The sequence below is a fragment of the Malaclemys terrapin genome, chromosome 9 (assembly GCF_027887155.1).
Source record: "Malaclemys terrapin pileata isolate rMalTer1 chromosome 9, rMalTer1.hap1, whole genome shotgun sequence".
NCBI lineage: Eukaryota > Metazoa > Chordata > Testudines > Emydidae > Malaclemys > Malaclemys terrapin.
In genome coordinates, this window is record NC_071513.1 from 90,515,721 (window position 1) to 90,537,289 (window position 21,569).

Below are 21,569 nucleotides of genomic sequence, written 5' to 3' on the forward strand. Positions count from 1 at the left end.
CCTTTAAACAGGATCATGGAGGAGTATCATTTTTATTTGAGAGAGTATTTCAGCCAACACATATGGAGGAATTCCCCCTTCCAACCCACAGTAGGTGCTCTGTGCCATGTAAAGCCTGTGCTGGTGTGGGGGCAAAGGAACCAAGGGTGGGAGACCATTTGTATCCTGTCTGAGTGGTTTTCATGCTGACTCTGAACAGGAATGAACTATTTGGGGTGGGGTGGGGCAGGGCAAGGCAAGGGAGGGCCACTCTGCATTTGCATAATTCCAGTCCCTGTGAATCCCTGAACAGGTGTGGAAAGGCACTGATGCCTATTTAATCGATAGATTCGAATAGCAGCCACAGGAGAATTGAACTACAGCTTCAAAACTTGGCTTCTAAGGCTGGGTCTACTCTACCACTTACTTTGGTATAACTTATGTTGCACAACCACCCCCTGAGCAACGTCAGTTACACCAACCTACGCGCCAGTGTGGACAGCGCTGTCAGCGGGAGAACTTCTCCTGCCGACATAGCTACTGCCTCTTGTGGTTTATTATGCTGACAGGAGAGCTTTCGCCCATCGGCATAGAGCATCTTCACCAGATGTGCTACAACAGCACAGCTGTGCCAATGTAGTGCTTCTAGTGAAGACTGCCCTAACTCTGCTTAATTCCTCATATGAAGTCCACTTCACTTTATTCAGTATCAGATCACACTCACCCTCCCTGAAAAAGTCCTATTTGCTAGAGGGATGCAGTGATTACTCAGCATGAAACAGTCTCTGAACCCACTGCCCCTTTCAGTTAACCCTCTGCAAAGATCTGTGGATGGAAAGTGCTATAAAGTGCTGAGTATAAAGTACTCAGAGCACAGATTGTTTAGGTACAATTTTATGTACGATCAGGAAACCAGTGAAAAATCCTGGGGGGAGATAGGAAGGAAAAAAAGAGAAAGTGGCCTCAGATTATTTAGACTTCATACCTTAACATAAAAATTAACATTGAGGGGGGGAAAGATGCAAAACAAACGTCTAAAAATGCAACTTTTTAATGTCATTAAATGTAAATTAGTTTGAGATAAGATAATTTATTTAGTCCATATGAAAAAAAACAACAATGCAGCATTGGCCAAAAACTTTCAATTGCAGAAGAATATATACTCAGAGCAAATAATACTAATAAATAATTATCAACAATACCTAGCACTATTATAGCACCTTGCATCCAATAATCTCAAAGATAGTATTAAGTACAATAAATTCTTGATTCTTGAAGAATCTTTCTGTGTGCCTGCCTGAAGTATGATAGAGACATGCCATTGAAAAGTCTGTCTGCTAACTCTGTCAGGTCAGTTTTATGCATCACACAAGAGACCTGTGTTTGATTCCTTGTCTGGCCTGATAAGGGGAGGATAACCAAGGAAATGATACACTTTCATAATCTGTATAATAAAGAAATTCCCATGTACTTATGAGGATGGATTGTATTTTTGTAATAACATAAACATACCTTAAATGCCATAAACTTGTGATATGGTTTAGGAGCCCAAGCATATATCTCTACAGCATTCTTTAAGGCAATCACCAAGAACTTGATTCTTTCATATTTCACTAAAATTGAAATAAAACTAATTTTTAAAACATCCATTTTACTCAAACAAGTCTGCACAATATATCTCAAGGAAGAGCGTCTCACTGTCTTTCCATTGGTAATGTTTTTATCTAATACATAGCGATGGATTTAAAGTTTAACTAGGATTGTGGCCAGGGCCGGCTCCAGCATTTCTGCCTCCCCAAGCAGGTCTATAAGCAGGACTAGAGCAATTGGGGGGGGAAAAAAAAAAGCCGCGATCGGCGGCAGCAGTTCAGCAGCAGGTCCTTCACTCCTAGAGGGAGTGAGGGACCTGCCGCTCCCGAATTGCCGCAGGTGCCGCCCCTCTCCCTTGGCCGCCCCAAGCACCTGCTTGTTAAGCTGGTGCCTGGAGCCGGTCCTGATTGTGGCATACTGATTTTTTGTTGCCTCATTCCTGTACCTCTGTTCAAAATACTATCAAAGTACAAAATACTGCAATGGAATTTTTTTGGGTCAAACCCCTAGAAACAAGAGGGGGAAAATCCTCTTCCTTTTTGATTAGATCAGATCTAAGACTGCAGAATCAAAGGGAAAAAATGAGATGTTTGATTATCTTTCTTCAGCAATTAATGTTATATGTGATTTAACCATATTTAATAAAGGGGAATATTTAATAAATTAATTTTAAAGACATTTCCTTCAAAAACTCTTCCATCAGACTAAACCTTCCTCCATAGCGGACTATGAGCTGTGAAAGAAAGAGCACAACTTAAAGATGATTAGTCCATTTATATTACCACCAGCAGTTATAGTTAGGATCAAATTTCCAGGGATATCAATATTCATGCCTCATGGCATAAACAGATCACCAACTGATTTGCTAACTGAGTTTTGGAAGAAATTTTCTTGCCTATGGTAGAAAACATTGCAGTTATGTGGGCTTTTATATCAGCCTGTGAAGCACCTAGCACTGGCCACTGACAAAGAAAGGATTCTAGACTAGATGATCCATTAGTTTGTTCTGGTGTGGAAAATCCTATATTCCTATCAGGAGAGTGCAAGAATACGATCACGGCTGATAGGTGATAATCTGAGCAGTACCACATGAATGCTTGTCATTCAGTTTAGTGGTTTTCTTCAATGCATATAACCAAAGAAATAGTCTCTTCCTGATTGCTACTGCCTGGGTGAAACTGTGATAAAAGAAAAGTCTCTTCAAAATTGTGAATTGTTCAGAAATAAGGAAAACTGAGTGAAGACCTCTCAAGACCAACTGGTCAATGATTAATGGGACGATGAATGATTGAGAGTCTGATTTTTCTCTCAGTGACACCAATTTTACATTGGTGTGACCCCATAAACTTTACCAGAGTTACTCCTGATTTACAACAGTGAGAGGGGGAATCTGGCCCTTAGGATCATGTAAACATCAAAGCAGAGTTGTCCCTCAAGTTCACTACTATTGGTGCCTCACTGATTCTCTTTCAGTACTAGAACAAGTGTGGGGCAAGGAGCTGGGACACTGCGCGGTGGGTCATTGTCTGGCCCAGGCCCTTCCTAGCCGGAGGCCGAGGCCAAGGCATTTCCTTCAGGTCACCTTCCGCTGCAGCTTGGCCACTGGCCCCCATAGCCACTAGCCCAGCCAGGGATCCCAAGTGGGGATTGTCACGACTGGCTCCTCCCTGCCGCCAGCAGCTCTTCACTGCCAGGGAATTCCTGAAATCCTGTGTGCCCCTCCCCCACCCATCTCCTGGGGCTGTGAGTGCCCCCCCGGACAGCCCCTCCCCCGAGCTCTGAGTGCCCCTGGCCAGTCCCTCCCCTCAGGCCCCCCCCAACTTCCTGGGGCTCTGAGTGCCCTCAGCCAGTCCCCCTCCCACACCCCGGGGCTGAGTGACCTTGGCCAACCCCCGTCCCTTCAGGAGGAACTTCCAGTACCCACCCAGCCCCCACACCTCAGGGTTCCCCTCCCTGCGGCTCTGTGGCCATACCCCCACCAGGGCCGGCTTTAGGCCAATTCAACCAATTCCCGTGAATCGGGCCCCGGGCCCAAGCCCCGGTACGGTGTACCGGCAAGAGCCGGTGCGCTGTACCAGGGTGGCCCGGCTTCCCCAGGGGGCAATTTAAAGGACCTAGGGCTCCCAGCAGGGGCCGGAGCCCCAGGCCCTTTAAATTGCTACCAGACCCCCACTGCTGGAGCCCTGGGGTAGGGCTGCAGGGCTCTGGGGGCTATTTAAAAAGTCCGGGACTCCCGCTGCCTCTACCGCCCCGGCCCTTTAAATAGCCGCTGGAGCCCCGCTGCTTCCCCAGGGCTCCCGCAGCTATTTAAAGGGCCGGGGCAGTAGAAACAGGGGAGCCCTGGGCCCTTTAAATAGCCCCCAGAGCCCTGGGATACCAGGGGACTCAGGGGCTATTTAAAGGGCCGGGGCTCCAGCTGCCTCTGCTGCACCCCGTCCCTGCACCAGCCCCGCACCCCCTGCCCTGCTCGCAGCCAGCCCCGTCTCCAGCCAGCCCTGCACCCCCTGTCCGCAGCCAGCCCCTGCTGCACCCCTGCCCTACCTCCAGCCCCGCCCCCCTGTTCTGCCCGCCCCAGCCCCGCCCCCCTGCCCTGCCTGCAGCCAGCCCTGCACCCCCTGCCCACAGCCAGCCTCTGCCGCACCCCCTGCCCTGTCTCCAGGCAACCCCTGCCGCACCCCCCTGCGGCCCTGCCCAAAGCCAGCCAGCCCCACACACCCCTGTCTCCAGCCAGCCCCGCACCCCTTGCCCTGCCTGCAGCCAGACCCTACCTCCAGTGAGCCCCTGCCCTGCCTCCAGCCAGCCCCATGTCCACTGGTGCCCTGCAGTTCCCAGGGCAGTAACCCTGCACACCTGCTTCAATGAGGGGGGCAGGGAACAGCTGGCACCCACACATGTGCACACCACTAGGGTGACCAGACAGCAAGTGTGAAAAATCGGGGCAGGGGGTGGGGGATAAATAGGATCCTATAAGAAAAAGACCCAAAAATCGGGACTGTCCCTATAAAATCAGGACATCTGGTCACCCTAGCACACCCTCAGGGAGTGGCGGGGACCCACACACGTGAAACGGAGCTCATTAATAACCGATCAACAGCATATATGATGCAATGTACATAATATATAATTTTATTATTTATATAGTTATGGAAAGTAAATAATACATGGAAGAAATGAAAGGCTTTTTTTTCCCATTATTTTTTTTTTAGTCATCCCTGCCGGGGCCCCGCCAAAAATGTTCGAATTGGGCCCCGCCCTTCCTAAAGCCGGCCCTGAATGTAGGGGTTGCTTAATTTGTGGTTTTAATGGCTACACTGAATTTCTTAAAACATCCTTCAAGTGAAATCCTCATGAGGTGACCAGATACAGTACATACATCCTGTTCCACTTACCAACTTTGTAATGTATGCAGCCTTCCAAGTCTCCAACAGTAATCCAGCCTTGCTTCTTTTCTACTTCAGGGTCATTGTGTAAAATTCTATTTCTTAACCATGAAAGGTAGTAAACTCGCAGCTTGTTCTTCTTTCCTAGTGAAAAATGAAAAAATACAATTAATCTGTAACTCACTCAATGTGACACACTGTCCCCCTCTGTATCCCAGCCACCACTACAGGTTTATGAGTTTTGGCTAACAAAAGAGTGTCTTAGTTTTGGCAGTGAAGGCTTATGCTTTTGGATCCAGAGGTCCTGGGTTCAATCCCTGCATATCACAACTCATTTAGGGTCATAGCATTGCATAACATTGATCCACTACACATTCCAACCTCACCGCATGAGCTTTCCTCATACCATTCTCCCACATCTAAACACCTTCTGACATCATCTGGTCCACAAACCCTTCTGAGTAGCTCTGTAATTTTAATCTTGCTCACCAGCTACTGCTATTTGAGATAAATTCTATTATTTGACCACACACTAAGTTTCTGTGTCTCGCTATGTGGTGTAGCACTGCAGTCTACTGGACAGATTGTCAGATTTGGGAGAGTGTGATCATGTCACCCTCTAGTGGCTGCAGTCTAACAGGACATGAGCCCATATCCTGTTACTCAAATGTAAATATTTCATGGGTTATCACTAGTGAGCCTTAAAAAAGACCCAGTTCAGATGCATTACATGACTCCCACTGAAGTCAGTGGAGTAAAGCCATTAGCCAATAGATTAACTGGCTAATACCCAACTCAGAGAATTTCAAATCACACATACGCAATATTCCAATCACCTTGGCAAGTCTGTATTAGTTAAGCTCACCACAGATGCTCATTAGTGGAGTTCTACCTTCACATTTTTCTTCCTATGGTACTACAATTCCTATAATTTATATTCTTTACAAAAGTACATAGAAGCAATATAAGAAGGTAAATCAGGAAGCATTTTTAAAGAAAATCTTCAGTGAAGGGAAGAAAAGTCTACACTTCAGTGGTTAGTAGGCTCAGGAGGAAGAAAATATTAAATAAATGAGAGAAAGGGACAGTATCACAAACAAAACTACAGCTATCAAATTATTTCATTGGAGTAAATTTGATCACTCTACCCAGTGAGAATTAAATGTGAAAAATAAGTGAACAGGAAAGGTTTCTGCAATTCCCTATCCCCTCCCATCTATGGATGATGGGGATACTAGTGTCAGCTTTCTCAAATGGGAGCTTATTCTAATGATCTGATTCTGTAGCCTCTCTATAGGTGGGACCATCACATTACTTCCATGGGAGTTCTGCATACGGAGTGCCTATACAAACAGGCTTGAATATTTAAATACCAAATTATCCTTTGATTCAGGGTCAAGAGCACAGAGTTGTTGGCTGAAAACTGAAATGGTGACAAGCCCTTGATTATAGTGGTGCAGCTGGGCACTCTTGCAGTTGAGGATGGAACAAGATGCCCTAAGAGGTGTTTTCCAAATCTAATTTCTTTGATTTTGTAATTAAACTCAAAGCTAATCCTACAGTCCTTCTTCTGACATTAAGGGGCTGGGTTCGGTCTGAGACAGAACTGCTCCCAGGAAATTAGAAAGGAAAGGCTTGTGAACAGTGAAGCAGAGTGACAGGTGTACCTGATATTGTTACAAGGACATTAAGTCCCTCTAGCACATCCATCTGTTGAAATCGCCTTCTGTTGATCAGGTTGTAGACCTTTCCTTGGCCACTTCGATCCAACAGCATCAGTCCATTTTCTGTACCCACTAGTAGGTTAACACCTAGATATTAAACAAGCAAATGGGATGACTTAAACCGCACTGCACTACTGCTGCCGCTTTAAGGGCTTGGTCCAAAGCCTATTGAAGATAATGCAAGTTTTTCAACTGATTTCCATGGACTTTGAATCAGGCCTTAAATCTCATTGTCTGTTACTTCAGGCTCCCAGGAAGGACAACAATCACAACTGTACCAATCTAGCATCAGACTATGTACCATATATATGGCCAGCATCATGAGGAGCACTCCATGACTTCATTTCCATTTCTGTAGATATTATTATCTCCATTTTACACATTGGCGAAGAGGTGAAAAGTGTTTTGGCCAAGGTTGCCCAGCACAGTAAGGAGGAGAGGTCCCTGTCCACTGCTCTATCACTAGAGCATTAGTAAAATTTTCAAGAATGCCCAAGTAACTTAGCTGCCTAAGACCCATTTTCAGTAGTGAAAAAATCCATGACACTTAGGCTGCTAATTCTCATTGATGTTCACTATTGAAAATTGGACTTAGGCTGCTGAATCACTTGGGCAATCTTGAAAATTTTACCTCATGTTGCCTCTTAGTACCCTGACTACAATAGCATAACCATTAAAAGCAAGCACTTATATCATAAATTGCTGGACAATACACTATAGTGATGAAACAAATACAAGGCAGAATGAGTTTCTGAAACAGAGATATCAATTTTCAAGCTTGAATGCATAGTTAGACACCCACCTTTGAAATTGGGGGCTTTAACTGGTAATGGGACACCTTTGGGTGTCTAAGGGCCCATTTAAGAGGCTACAGGTGATGTGGATACTTAACTTAGAGCTTGCCTACATAGCAAATTACTGTGCTTTCAAGTAGTGAAGCTGCACTCTGGGACTTTCACTGCAGTGTAGCAGTGTCCACAAGAGATGCTACTGCCTGGCAAGCTGGTGTGCTGTAGATTCACACCTGGGTTTGCTGCACAGTAACTCACGATGCAGACAAGCTCTTGGGTCCTCAAGTTTCCATCAGTTACAAATTGCTCGAAGTGCCTGTTGTGTAGCGTGAGGCTGCTGCAGACTGAGGCATGGTCGCATGGTGAAAAGTAGTCTTTAAAACCATTCACGTTTCATTTTTAGCCCCAGGCTCTAGAAAACTTTGCAACGAGTGTTAGGTAGTTAGCAGTTTACCCCATAAAGCAGCACAAAGTATTTCCGAATTGAAGCGCTTCTTGTACTTCCGGATCTCCGGCGTGTCGCTGTGAGGGCGGATATTGGTAGGGTTCACATTTACCACAGAGATTTTCCTTGCCTCATTCAGTTTGGCCTGTTCTTGTCTAAGCAGTTCACTGGTAAACAGTGCTAAAAAGAAAACATATTAGTAACAGCTTCCTCAACTCCATCACAACTGGGCTACTTTTCCAGTCTGCTTGATCCAGTAGGGAAATGTTCATTTTATTTTCTGATTAGGGAGAAGACATTAAAAATGCAACAAACAACCTGGCCTTTGATTTAAGATAAATATTTAGGTGATGGATGAACACCAAAAGCTTAGGTAGCTGGTGTGCTAAGACCACAGCGTGTCATGCTCACCAAAATTGTCTCATTGTTTCCTTGAGCTCCCTTCCGGTCTGTCAGTATCCACTTGCTATTTCTTGTCTTATACTTAGATTGTGAGCTCAGTGGGACAGGGACTATCTTTCTGGTCTGTGTTTGAACAGTGTCTAGCACAATGGGGTCTTGGTACAATTAAATAAATAATGATAGCAGCAACCAAACTTTCTTAACTAGCTAAACCTCTACTGGAGTCTGCAAAAGAGTCCTGGAAATCTCTCCCCCACTGACAGGGAGGGTGAGCACATTTTCCCTATAGTTCTTGCTTCCCCTCAGACCTCTCTCATGGTATTTCATCATTTCTGGGTTTTGGATGGACGTTTTAAGGTTTGGGTTATGTTCTGGGTGTACATTCTGATCTCATTTAGTCCATACCCCATGTTGGCTGCATTGCTTCCTACCTGTAGCAGATGATTCCTCATCATCATCTTCATCCTCATCAGTAGGGGAGGTCTGATACACTCTGGTATCCACAAACGGAGTGAAAGAGGCTTTGGTGCTACTTCCCATGCCATACTATAAAGCAAGAAAGAGGATGATGGCTCAGAGGAAGGGAATAATACTTAATACCAATGTTTTTGCTTCCAGTGAACAACAAACTATAATCTTCCCAGATGGGGGACTGTTTAAAACCACTCTCTTTGCCCTGTCAGATCAGTTTTCTATATACATTGAAAAAATCATTAATAAACATTATATAAAAAGGGTAGATTCACGAAAGTTTGCATAGTGCTTTGAAAATGAAAGGTACTACAATATGCACCATGAGTGCTAATTACCGAACACATGATGATGTGGAAGAAAAGTCTTCTTGACAAAGGTTTGGGATGACTGTATCTCATGAATGGTGAATCCAGGAGTGAATTTTGCAGGACATCCCAGACAAGCACAAATGAAAATTTTAAACCACATAGACCTGCATCAGTGTGTAATTGGGACATGCCACACATTTGACAGAAAAACCATTGCAGGAATGTTTGAGAGTTTTTTAAAGTATTCCCATTGCTTTTTTTGGATGCCTATGCTTGTAAAGCTAAGATGTTTTAATTAGCATATCTTCAACTATACAGTTCTCAGAAAGAGAGAAAATAAGTAATACATTTTAGAAACCTCTGAGAATTGCCTTGGTGAGCTTTTGCAGACATAATAATGTGACAATTTGGCTATTCACTACCCTGAGATATGCCAGGGGAAAAATAGAAATATTTATCCCATTGGTAAAGTTACAAATCCTGGCCCTCTAAAAAAAACCCAACACCCATTTCTGGTCCTGATGGGGTGTGTGATATTGGACTTTAAATCTATCATTGGTCCAGGACTGAATACTGCTCATCTTATTTGTCAATCTACTTTAAATTCTCATAGGAAATCACATGTTTGTGGGGATGCAGAGGGTAGGAAAGGGGAGGAAATATTTTTGTGTCAGGTTGGTAGCAGAGATTCGGTGTCTTAGAAGTAGTCCCAACTCCTGGCAGAAGTGGATTAGTGGGTAGAGCCCAGGTGAGGTGTTCCAAGAAATGTGTTAAATGAAATTTATCACGTTGCTCTGTGATCTACCATGGTTCTGCAGTGTATCCCATGGATGTAACCACTTCACATGCACAATATACACTGTTATTAAATCATACCACTCAGGATTGGAGGTATTTCAATGGGCTACTTTGTTTCAAGAAGTTAACTTAAATGACTGCACAATTAAAAAATGTGAGGGCCCCGAAGGTCATTTCTTAGCTAATAAAACTAAACCGAACATATCATAGCTGATGACAAAGCTGAGACTTTGCGACAGGAAAGTGAGAGAAAGTTCTCCCATCACATTGCTCTATTTTAAAACTCATGTTTTGTTAGTGCAGGAAAACGAGGCTAAGACCTTCTCCTGAACAAAATGAAATTCTTATCATGGGACTCATGGTGGCATGTTTTCTTCCCCATACTTGAGCAGCTTATTTTTCTATCATCTCATTTGCTCAGGATATGCTATATTTATGACCTATATTAAACGCTGTTAAAATAGCAAGAATCAAGTGTATCCACAAGAGAAGAAACACCACTCTCATTTTTCCTCCCTAGCACAGATTTCTTTTAAGCCACCAAGGGCCAAAATCAAATCTGCTATCTCTGTACAAAGCCAGAGCTCAAAGCCACTGCATTGAGTAATTGCATAACATCCTGACTACAAGAAGATAAGCATACACTTTTATAAGGGTAGCTCTCTCGAAGGGAAGCATAATCTTACACTGCCCTCAAAATGCTACTCGGGTTTCAAGCAAATATCTTCCAAGGAACGGATTAAGCTAATAAGTTTAAGAGCAAATATTTTGTTGAAAAGAGCTCTCCCGAGTTTTTCATGATTCAGATATTTGGCTTCCAAAATCTCCCTGTGAAGGTTCGGTGAATGAAGGTCTTCTTAAAGTCTAACTCATGGAACACTCCGAAAGGCATTTGATTTAGAAACAATTCTGCTATGTCAGATTCTCCCTATTCTTCTCTGCTATTTATCACCAAGGATATTTTATACCATAAATAAATAAATAAATAAATAAATAAAGGGGTCAAGGCGGTCATTATTATTAAAGCGGAAGGACTGGGAGCCAGGAGATCATGGTTCTAATTCTGGCTCTGAACTTTGGCACACTGCATAACCTAAGGCAAGTCACTTATACTCTATGTCCCAGAATGCCCTTGGGGGATCAGAATAGTGACCACAACTACCTCACAGAGGAATCGTGAATCTTCTCTTATTCAACACACTTCAAACAAATGAAGTTTGAGGATGGAAAATGCCATAAAAGCATAAAGTAATATCACAATGAACAAAAATCCAGTTTGAATAAACAGTTCATCTGCAACAAGAACTATCAGGGGACTGGGAGGGCGGACATAAGGAAATTTGAAAAAAGCTTTATGAATAAACTTTTCAAAAGCACTTAAGTGACTTTGGAGCCAAAGTCCCATTGACAGTCAATGGGAGTAGGGACTTTATAAACTGTACCCCCTTATGTAAAGCCTGGCTAAAGTATGATTAAGGAACTATTTTAACAGCCTACAAATATGTGAAGGGTGTAAACACCAAGATGGCAGAGGGATCATTTAGGATGGTACAAAGAGATATAACTAGGGCTAAGGGGATTACATTTAGAAACAGAAAATGTAGGCCTAATATCAGGAGAAGCTTCCTGACAGGAAGATGTACTGTGGAATAGCCACCAAGGAAAGTAGAAGCAGCCTCATTGCTTAAGACTTAACATTAACCAGAGAAAACACTAGACACTGTACCTTCGGGCACATTCCTGCACTGGCAGGGAGATGGTTCAGATGAGCTAGCAGTTGTTTTCGGTGCCTACCTTCCATGATTCTCCTGTTGTTTTCCCCCTACCTTTCTCTCCTATTCATAATCTTCTGTGACATCACTGTTGTCTCCATAACAACAGAATGTGATGTCAAAAATAAAAAATAAGTAATTCCCATGCAGAGAATTAACAGCCTGAGATGAACTCTGCAAAAAACAGATCATACTTTCATGCAAACGTATTAGCAAAACATAATCCATAGATACACACACAGGCACTATTTTGTGGGTGTGAGATAAATATACACAAGCAGAATTGTTTCTACATAAAATGTCTTTTTCAAAATTTTCCATGAAGCATCAGCAACTCTAGAAGGGAAAATTTAATATTTACAGGGATTTTTTTTCCCCAACTAAGGATAAGGCACTTTCAAATAAACGATTTACAATGGATGAAATCCTCCATTCTGATGCGTCAAGCTTTTTCTTTCTTTGCTCAGACTCAGCTATTCTTCATCTAAGACGCTGGCATTTTAATAACTTTCAAATCTGTTATTTAAATATTAAGACCTCATCTTCCTGCAGGTCCCGTTCAACCTTTTATAAACCTCTGTCTCAGCTTCCCAAGCTGCAGTCTGAGATAATACTAGGTCTCCTCCAATCTGTTTAGCCCTGACATATCACGGCTGGTTCTGCCGAGCTATACAGGTAGAGTAATCACTATCTGTCACTTCCGTAGCCTAGGTTCAAATCCACTCTTGATTAAAGTGACCAAAATAAAAAATACAAGAAAATTGATTTTTAATAGACATACCCAAAGGATTCACTTTAAACAAGCTTGGGTCATCTTACTCCCTTCCTGCACAACACAGGTACATGCCACAATACTCTCTATATTCTCTTTGACATTAGTCAGCATGACAGACAGTTTCACAAGGGATGAACATGTAATCTGAGTCTGCCATAGGGCAGTTAGAATACATGTGTGATTCATAGATTCAAGGACTGGAAGGGACCTCGAGAGGTCATCGAGTCCAGTCCCCTGCCCTCATGGCAGGACCAAATACTGTCTAGACCATCCCTGATAGACATTTATCTAACCTACTCTTAAATATCTCCAGAGATGGAGATTCCACAATCCGGTGAAGTAATGTTGGGGTAATCTGGTGATGGTGAAGTAATGTTGAAAAAAATATTTCTCTGCAGGAATAGACTGCGAACACTTAGAATTCTTCTTCCCACAACCCTCTCACTAAAGGAGAAATCCATTCCACCCACACAGAATATTCCAACCCCACAAAACAGGGCCAGGGCAAAGTGCTACTACACAGTTCTTGCACAGCTACTCCTCTAGCCATTGAGCCTGTATAGCAGCTGCAGCCCGACCATGTCATCTGTATGAGGCACCTGGGGCCGCTGGATCTGTATAAATGTGACTGATGCCCTTTCCCAATGTGGCCTTCTGCACATATACGAGGCTAGCATGGGGATCTTTGCCCTGCTGCATAGGGGCATATAGGCAGCCTTGCATGAACTCATAGACAACACAGACCCCATGAAGCCCTTATGCAGGGCTTAAGTATGTACACACTTGCTCTGGGGTGAGTTCCATCCTCCATTCCAAACTTCTATGCAACAAGACATCTATGCAGATTCCTGCTATGACAGGAGGTTTTTGCTAGCGGTACTGTGAGTCATTCGTGAGTCTGAACTGAAGCCAAAACTCTCAGCTTATACCCATCCTCAGCTTGTCCAGCCCCAGAAATTCTATTTTTGAAACTTACAGGATTTTTTTTGGCACAGACACTATAAATGTATATATTTAAACACAATCCCTTCATGTTGTGTCTCCATTTTTAAAAACAGTCTGAGAATGACCTCAGAAATATTTGCTTTTATAAACAACTGACTCCCTCTTGTCCTTAGAAGGAAACAGATAAAACCTTTAGGCCAAAACATGTACCATAGATCCTTACATTTTACAAGGAATGGGATCCTTTATTCCTAGCAGATTTTTAATTTATTTTTATTAAAAGGGATCCTTAAAACAGCTGGATAATCTAAAGTGAAGAGAATAAGATGATAGGACATAGACTAAATGATCTACACAACAAAATAAAAGGTTTATTTCTTATTGGACATTCACCCACAGATTTTACTTAATACTGGGTGATGTGGGCTTGCATCTGAGAGCAGAATTTGGCCCAAAGACAAGTGTGTATGATATATAGTAAGTGACTATGAATGGCAGGCTTTGATTCACTTTGTTTATATGTAAGAACTTGAGTTTGTTAGGATTTTTGTATCCTATGCAGGAAAAAAAAAAATCACATTTAACCACTTCACTGCCAAGCAGCTGGTATCAGAGTCACTTCACCCTAAATAGAAACACCCACAACTTGAAAGGTATGCTACATTTTTGGCCTAAAGAACTTCACAGCATCTTTCTAACCAATCTTTTAGTTCAACTTCCCATTAGAGATGAGCCAGAGGGTAGAATCCGGGCCCCAGTGGAGTCAATGGTAAAATGACTTCAATAGGGCCAAGATTTCACCCCAAGTTGTTAAGTTGAGACCCACATCTGGACTGTCACAAACTTCTGGGATGTTTGGTTCAAGCCCAACATCACTAAACATTGACATTAACTGCTGGGTTTGAAATGAGTCCTAGTGCAAATTTCCACCATTAAAACATATAACGATTTACCTATTACTAAGTGGATTCAATGTTACTTCAACTACGTTCATAATCATAATCCTGGACTGGAAACAAAGAGAGGTGAGCAGAGATGACTGGAGGAAAACACTGAGAAAGCCCCTTCCTCAGAGGATGTTAATACTTGTTCAAAGCAATGTGAAGGAAGAGGAATAGCCATGTAACAAAGAGGCCCCACCACCTACTTCAGCCACTGAGTCCATGTCTTGCGCATGCGTGGAGACTCGCCCCAGGGCCTCAGTCGGTGTGCCTGCAGGCGAGTGGCTTTGCTGCACCAGATCAGGGAGATTGATGTGCCCAGCAAAGCCATTGCTGGCTGCATGGCTAGAACGCTTTTTTTCACCAGTGGTCTGCAGAGACACAAGGTACAAGGAAGAGGAGAAGGAAAAAACAAATAGATCTACTGCAGTAACCCAGGTATCAAAGCAAGCACAGAACAAGAGCCCTCTCTGCCATATTCTCCCCATGCACATCTGGCAAGCAGCAAAATATAAAACAGGAGAAAGAGAGAATTAATCACAAAGTAACTTTAGAAGCAATTAGCCATGTTACACCAACAGGAGACGTCGGATGATGCCAATGATTTTGAATCAACCTTTTTGTAACAAAGTAACCATAGGCCAAATTCTCACTTTGGGCATGCAGGTGCAAATCCCGCTGGGTCCAATGGTACACCCAAGTCAGTCCGTGAGAATAGGCCAAGGCCCATTGACTTCCAAGAGATTTGGGTTTGTATGATGGAGGGCAGATTTGGTCCCTCTGCCTTTTAAAAGCTACAGCGATAAAGGGTCTGATTGCAGGATTTCCACAATCGTTAATACAGCTCCAAAAGCATGCTTCTGGAGTACAAAACACCAGTGAACAGCATCAACATTTCCCTTCCACAGAATAACAGATCTATTCTTGTCTTGCTATGCACACAAAGCTCCCATTAGTGTCAACAAGGGTTACACGCCTCTGTGGAGAGGAGACAAACCTACTCCAGATGCATTTTTAGGTAAGCGCTCTAATCCAAGAAAGTCTTATTTAATTCTCTCCTCTCTTATAGGCCCCCACTGGCAACCAACAAAGCAGATCTTCTCTCTAGACTGCACAAGTCATGTGTGATACCTGTTTGGAGAATCAGGAGTCTAGCAGAACTCACAGGCAGGGCACTACAATCCAACTAACTGCTACTAATATCAGTTATTAGAGAAATGCGTGAGCAGGCGACTGTACCTGAAAGATTACTAGGGTTGTGATATGCAGCCACAGATGACATAGCCCTGATCCTTGCAGCTGCCAAATTCTCAGGTTAGTCGAGGACCAAAGACAGAAGAAGGAAGAAATGATTTGCCTGAAACTGCTTTGGGGCCCATCAATGTTTAGAATTTAAGGTCAGTCTCCATTTCTCCATGACATAACTGTGTCTGCCAAGTAACTGTCTATATCAGATACCTTTGCAGACAAGGGCCCCATTTCTTTCAAACGGGCAAATCACCCTCTCTAGAATGTGCTTTTCCCATGCAGACAGGTATTGTTATGGAAGTTCTCCCCCTATTGCTATTTTTATTAGCAATCACACCTGCAGCCTATCAATTTCTGTAGCTAAGGAGATGTGTCCATCTGAAGTGTTTGTAAAGACCCCTCAAAACACAATCTGACTAGGATAACAAGTGCTGCTGCTAAGTGTGATAGCCATTTGCTTCATGCAGCGTTGTTGGTCCCAGGAGATTAGAGAGACAAGGTGGGTGAGGTAATATCTTTTATTGGACCAACTTCTGTTGGTGAGAGAGACAAACCTTCAAGCTATGCAGAGCTCTTCTTCAGGTCTGGGAAAAATGCTAACAATGTCACAGCTAAACACAAGATTGAACAGATCGTTTAGCATAAGTAGTTAACTTATGGGCTAAAGGAAATGTCCTTTGATTACTGAACACCTTTCACCTTAAAGCTGGGCACTGTCCTTGTGCATGGAAGAGGGCAGAAAAGCCCTGACCATAGAAGTCAACAAGAGTTTTTCCATTGACTTCATTGGGCTTTGGATAAGGTCGTAAGAGAACAACAGAAGATTTGTATATGACACTATATTTTCTATTATCAGTTAGATTTTTCAGCTGCCTGTTAGTTTTAAAGTCCTTATCTGACACCAGTGCTCTCACTTGGTATTGTTTGCACAGAGCAAGTTTTACAGTAGCAATGCTTAATACCAGCATTTCAAAAGTGGCTGGTTAATCATGGTCGTGGCTTGTACTTGTATTCAATTTAATTAACTTCACTGGCATGACAAGGTGGACAAGTATCACTATGCTTCAAGAATCTCTGTACAAACCAGGCTGAGGGACGGCAGTGGATTAGATGGGTTTTATATGATGTGCTCATTTTGCACTGAATCCATTTCTGATTCTGTGGCAGGACAAAGTTCAAGTTGTGAGGCTTTTTCTGCTGTCTCCTTTCTTTGTTCTGGAGTTACATGGGATTGCTCTCCCTTGCTTTGGGTCTCAGTGAGAAGTCTTTGGCTATTTCGAAAGGGGAGCAAATAGCTCTCTCACCTTTCTTTGTATATTCTTCCTGCAAATGGCTACTTCCAGCTGGCATGTGTTTCGCTAGTGGAGAGTCTGGGACCACAGTGCTGCCCTCCTCTCCCCATCCCTGCCGTGGCCTAGAGTAATATTTTGACGAGGGCAAACAGCTACATTATCTACTGTTGGAGGGCAAATGCTTGTTCACAGGTCACCTAGGCTAGCCCTTGAAAAGATTTATTTTTCCCCAAAGGAAAAAAGAATTGATATAGTAATAAATCATTCTGCTCTAAGAAATTGGGGACTGTGAGTAGGCACCTTTTCCAATCTACTATAAAAACAAAGACCTCCCACACTATGTAAAGTCCAAACTCACATCCCTCCTGGGGTTTGGCTTTATTTCTAAACAATCAGATATCAAAGACCAGCTCAAACCGACTCCACAGGGTTGGCAGCTCCTAAGGTTCTTCCCTCAGGACTGCCCACCCCACATCCTAGATCCTTTCCTTCTAGGCAGCCACTCTCAACTCCTTTATGTTCAGGCAGGGTGAGGAGTCACTGGCTGCACTGACTCAGCCGAACCCCTCCCCCAACAAGATCAACACCTGCCAACAGAGTGGGGCCTTTCAGGAAAATACCACCCGCCTGTTTCAGGAAAATCTACAGCATGATAAAGAACTGCAACAGAGAAAGAATCTGAGGCTTCTCCATGGGCAATTTTTTTTAATGTGAGGCTCAGTCTTGCTCTTTTATCATAATGCAGTGGAAATCAAAGTAGTCTCTCTCTAAATCATCCTTGTTTACATACTGCACTCCTCACCAGGAGACCCATATGAGACTCAAGAATGGTGGAATAGAAACCAAATAGAATTGAACTGGGGAGATTTGATGAATGTGGGGGACCATGATTTCAAACTGGAAAGGCCAAAAATGTACCCAAAATATTCTGTGGGATGACCACAGCTTTACTTCAGCAATTCCTTAAAACCAGAAGTCAAGTTTATTGTGACCTTTGGAGACATGCTTGATGTCCAGCCAGGAGACTTCTCCACCTTTGCATTCCATCGTCTTCATAAATGCAGTCATTGACATTATGTTCTAGGTTTTTTGGTCCTCCTTGTACAGGAGCCAAGATATTGCAATTAGAGTGCTCAGATAAGAAGTTATAATTATACTCAATCAACTGAATGTCTTTGGCAGATGGCTAAGTGGAGGTGGGGAGGAGTTGAAAAATGGTGACGAGAACGGGAAACTTTGGGCCAGATTCCAATCTCTCTAACAATGGTGTAAATTGAAAGCAACCCTTTTGGCTTGGATTTCCTCTGGTTTTACAGCAGAGTAAATTAAATCAAATCCCATCCCAGTCTTCTAGTATTACTATTCACTGCTGTTTGTCGTTGTGAGAATCATTTGTTTGTCATATTTATTTATACAGTATAATTATATTATTGAGCCATTAATGAGCACAATTTAATCAATCATTTTCTGTTTAGAATACACAGTATAATTGTTTTTCATGATTACGAAGACAAAACCTCCTGAAGATGTTCCAGAGAAACTCTTATCTCCGACTTACCTCCCTTACCATTAAAGTCCCTTCCCTGGAAATACTGCTAAATGTATCTGCATGGGGTGTTTCTAGACCATGGGATGCCACCATTCCTATGTTGTATGGCTCATTGCTTCCAGGAACTCCTGTTGGTCTGGTGGTAAAATGGAAAACATTAGCGTTGCAAATTTCTGTCATTAATGTAGAAAAATGTATTATTTCTTCTGCATCTTATTTCAAGATGGAATGGAACTGGGTGTACTACAAAGGACCTAAGGTTATGTCTACACGCCACACTAAGCTCTGGGATCCCATGAGTGGGAAGGGTCCCCAAGCCTAAATGTCAACACAGTAATTTTTAGCCCTGCCGCCCAAACCCCACAAGCCCAAGCCAGCTGACCCATGCCAGCCACAACAATGCTGGGGGTCTTTTATTCCACTGTAGACATAACCTGTGGGACCTGGGCTTGTGGACTCAGTGTTTCCAAGCCAGTGCTTGAGCATCCACACTGCATGGTAAACCTGGGTTTATGATTGCTGGACCTGGATCTCACAGCCATGCTAACATGTGCATACTGCACTATGCAGCCCTTCTGACTCGATGTTGCAGCTTGACCTGCATCCACATTGTAAATGACCAGGGTTGCACCTGAGTCAAAGTGGGACTCGGGCTCTGACTCATGCCCCTAGCCGGGTATAGGGTGTCATTCATTTCTTGCCTATTGTAATCTTGCTCATTTTGTTCTTGTATGCACATGCACCTGATTGTAAGAGCAAAGAAAGTCTAACCGTCTACTTGGAGGCTAATGCAAAGAGTTTTATGATCAAGCAGTACAACTGCTATCTCCAGAGAGAAAATCCTTCAGTCTTCACAAATACAAGTAAAAGGGCAAGAGACAGAGGGTGATTCTCCAATCTGTTAAAGCCACTTTGCAACATGCAATTGGCATAAAGTGGCCAGAAATAGCCAGTGAAGAATTTGCCCTATGTAGAGGGAGAAGCAGAGAGGGCATGTCAGGCAGGGTTGGCTCCAGGGTTTTTGCTGCCCCAAGCTGGAAAAAAAACAAAACAAGACAAAAAAAACAAACAAACAAAAAAACAAAAAAAAACCCCAAACAGGCGCGATTGCAATCCGCGGCAGCTCCACCGTGCCGCTTTCTTCTTTGGCGGTACTTCGGTGGCAGGTCCTTCCCTCCAAGAGGGACCGAGAGACCCGCCGCTGAATTGCCGTTGAAGAGCCCGACCTGCCGCCCCTTCCCCTTGGCCGCCCCAAGCACCTGCTTGCTGAGCTGGTGCCTGGAGCCGGCCCTGATGTCAGGGACATTCTAGAGGCAGTTTGGTGAAGCAGAGCTCCACCATGCCTGATCCTCCACTGGCATAAGGTGCCTTACCTATTGTGTGAATTAGAAGTATATTGCATTCATGCTTTAAGCTTGTCCCCATGTAAGATACTGTAGTGTGCATATATAAAAAGGGCTCCCCCTGCCTATCTCTTTATGGTATTACAGAGTGCTCTCATTACTTCATTGGACAGCACCAAGCCCTGCAAGCCACAAGTAGTGTTCTCCTGGTATCATCAAAACAAGAAAGGGAAGTACTTTATAATGCTAGAAATAAAGTGACAAGGTCTTATAGATATATTATAAACAAAGCACGATAGTTTAAGATGTGTTTTAATACATATTTAACACATACCATTTTCCCTCATGGTATGCATTAGAATTAGAGAGGTTGGACTAAGTTTATCGTGGTGCTGAGTAAGTATAGATACATCAAACTTCATTTGCACTTCATTCTTCAACACATTCAACCCTGGAGTGCTCATGGCTTGATCCTGCATGGTGCTGAGTGCTGTCAATTCTTACTGGTATAGCGGGGCCACACAAAAATTCAACTGAACTCAGAGGTCAACGGCAAACCAAGCAAGGGTTAACCAGGACTGTCTATATTACAAAATATGTCAACAGCTGTTATGAAGTTGTTGATAAGTCCTGCATTGAGAATGCTTTCATTGGGTGTTTTCAATCAACACAAAGCAATCTATTTTTAAATGCATTATTCAGGTGCACACCTCCTTCTCAATGGCTACTGTTGCCAAACAGGCCACTTTGGGCAGCGCCCATAAAAATGTGCATGCACAATGTACGTGCAAAGTCCCACCTTTTGTCCACAGAACATTGCTTATGTCGTGTGTGTGCACCCATTTGTGTCCAAGCACTGTAAGTGTGCCCGAATGTTTATTGGCACGTGGGTTCTTGATGTTTAGACTCTGAATCCCATTCACAACTGGTATCAGCAGGTGCAAATGGAGTTATCCCACCTGTGAATTTGATGCTTTATCTGTGATTTGCCCGGTCATGTATATTGCAATCACTTTGGGAACATCTTCCCTGCAGTTAACATACATTCTTATTCAGGTGTTGCCCCTAACCTCCCTCCCAAGTTTGGCAGTGCTGTAAGCCTGGTTGAGTTGTGGGTTAGAGTTTGGGTGCCACTTTCACTTGGGCTGGTAACTCACTCATTACAGATATAGGTTAAATCACTTGAGTGCTGATAGTCTCTAATACCTTCCCACAATTCCCCCTCTCATCCTGTGTGCCCAGGGGAGACAAGTTCTCCCACAATTCATTGGGAAAGAATCAGAGTGGCTCATCTTACTGCAGCAGAAAAACCATGATATATGCCCCCAGAAGTCCTAGCAATACACACAGCAGGAGTGAGGACACAGTAACTCAAGTGTGGCTTTGCAGTGTGGCTACTCATACCTGGGCTAGACTAATCTGGGTCCCGATCACTTGCGTTAACTCTGCAGTGAAGACATACCTTTTGGGACTACAGGTAACAACCTGCGCTAATCTCATAACACTGCAATACCCAAGTACAACGAGTGACTTGCAAAGGAGTCACAACCTTAATGCTGTAGTACATGGATTTTAAGTCTGTAACTCCCCCCTGTTTATTTCATTCTTTCCATGCCAGTGATGGTCTAAGGTTAAGGCAGTGAACTGGGTCCCAGGAGAGCTATGGTCTAATCCTGGCTCTACCACAGGATTCATGTGTGACCTTGCACTGACCACTGAAGGCCAGATCCTCAGGTAGTTGAAATCAGCATAGCTCCACTGAAGTCAATTTACTCTAGCTGAGGATCTGGCCCTTCATCTTTCTGTGCCTCAA

The 21,569-nt window shown here is 43.4% G+C and overlaps 1 protein-coding gene across 9 annotated transcripts in view; it reads right to left on the reverse strand.

Annotated features, from left to right (window-relative positions):
* Nucleotides 1-21,569, reverse strand: part of TNIK (TRAF2 and NCK interacting kinase) — a 313,537-nt gene that overhangs the window by 10,296 nt on the left and 281,672 nt on the right. For 7 of the 9 annotated variants that reach the window (XM_054040025.1, XM_054040031.1, XM_054040026.1 and 4 more), the window contains 7 exons: nucleotides 18,423-18,549; nucleotides 14,531-14,695; nucleotides 8,743-8,857; nucleotides 7,919-8,089; nucleotides 6,617-6,760; nucleotides 4,959-5,093; nucleotides 1,492-1,592 (listed from right to left, as the gene is read on the reverse strand). In XM_054040025.1, coding sequence (XP_053896000.1) covers nucleotides 1,492-1,592; nucleotides 4,959-5,093; nucleotides 6,617-6,760; nucleotides 7,919-8,089; nucleotides 8,743-8,857; nucleotides 14,531-14,695; nucleotides 18,423-18,549 — 958 coding nt within the window. The remainder of the gene's footprint in view (nucleotides 1-1,491; nucleotides 1,593-4,958; nucleotides 5,094-6,616; nucleotides 6,761-7,918; nucleotides 8,090-8,742; nucleotides 8,858-14,530; nucleotides 14,696-18,422; nucleotides 18,550-21,569) is intronic. The other 2 variants (XM_054040028.1, XM_054040027.1) reach the window with 2 other exon arrangements.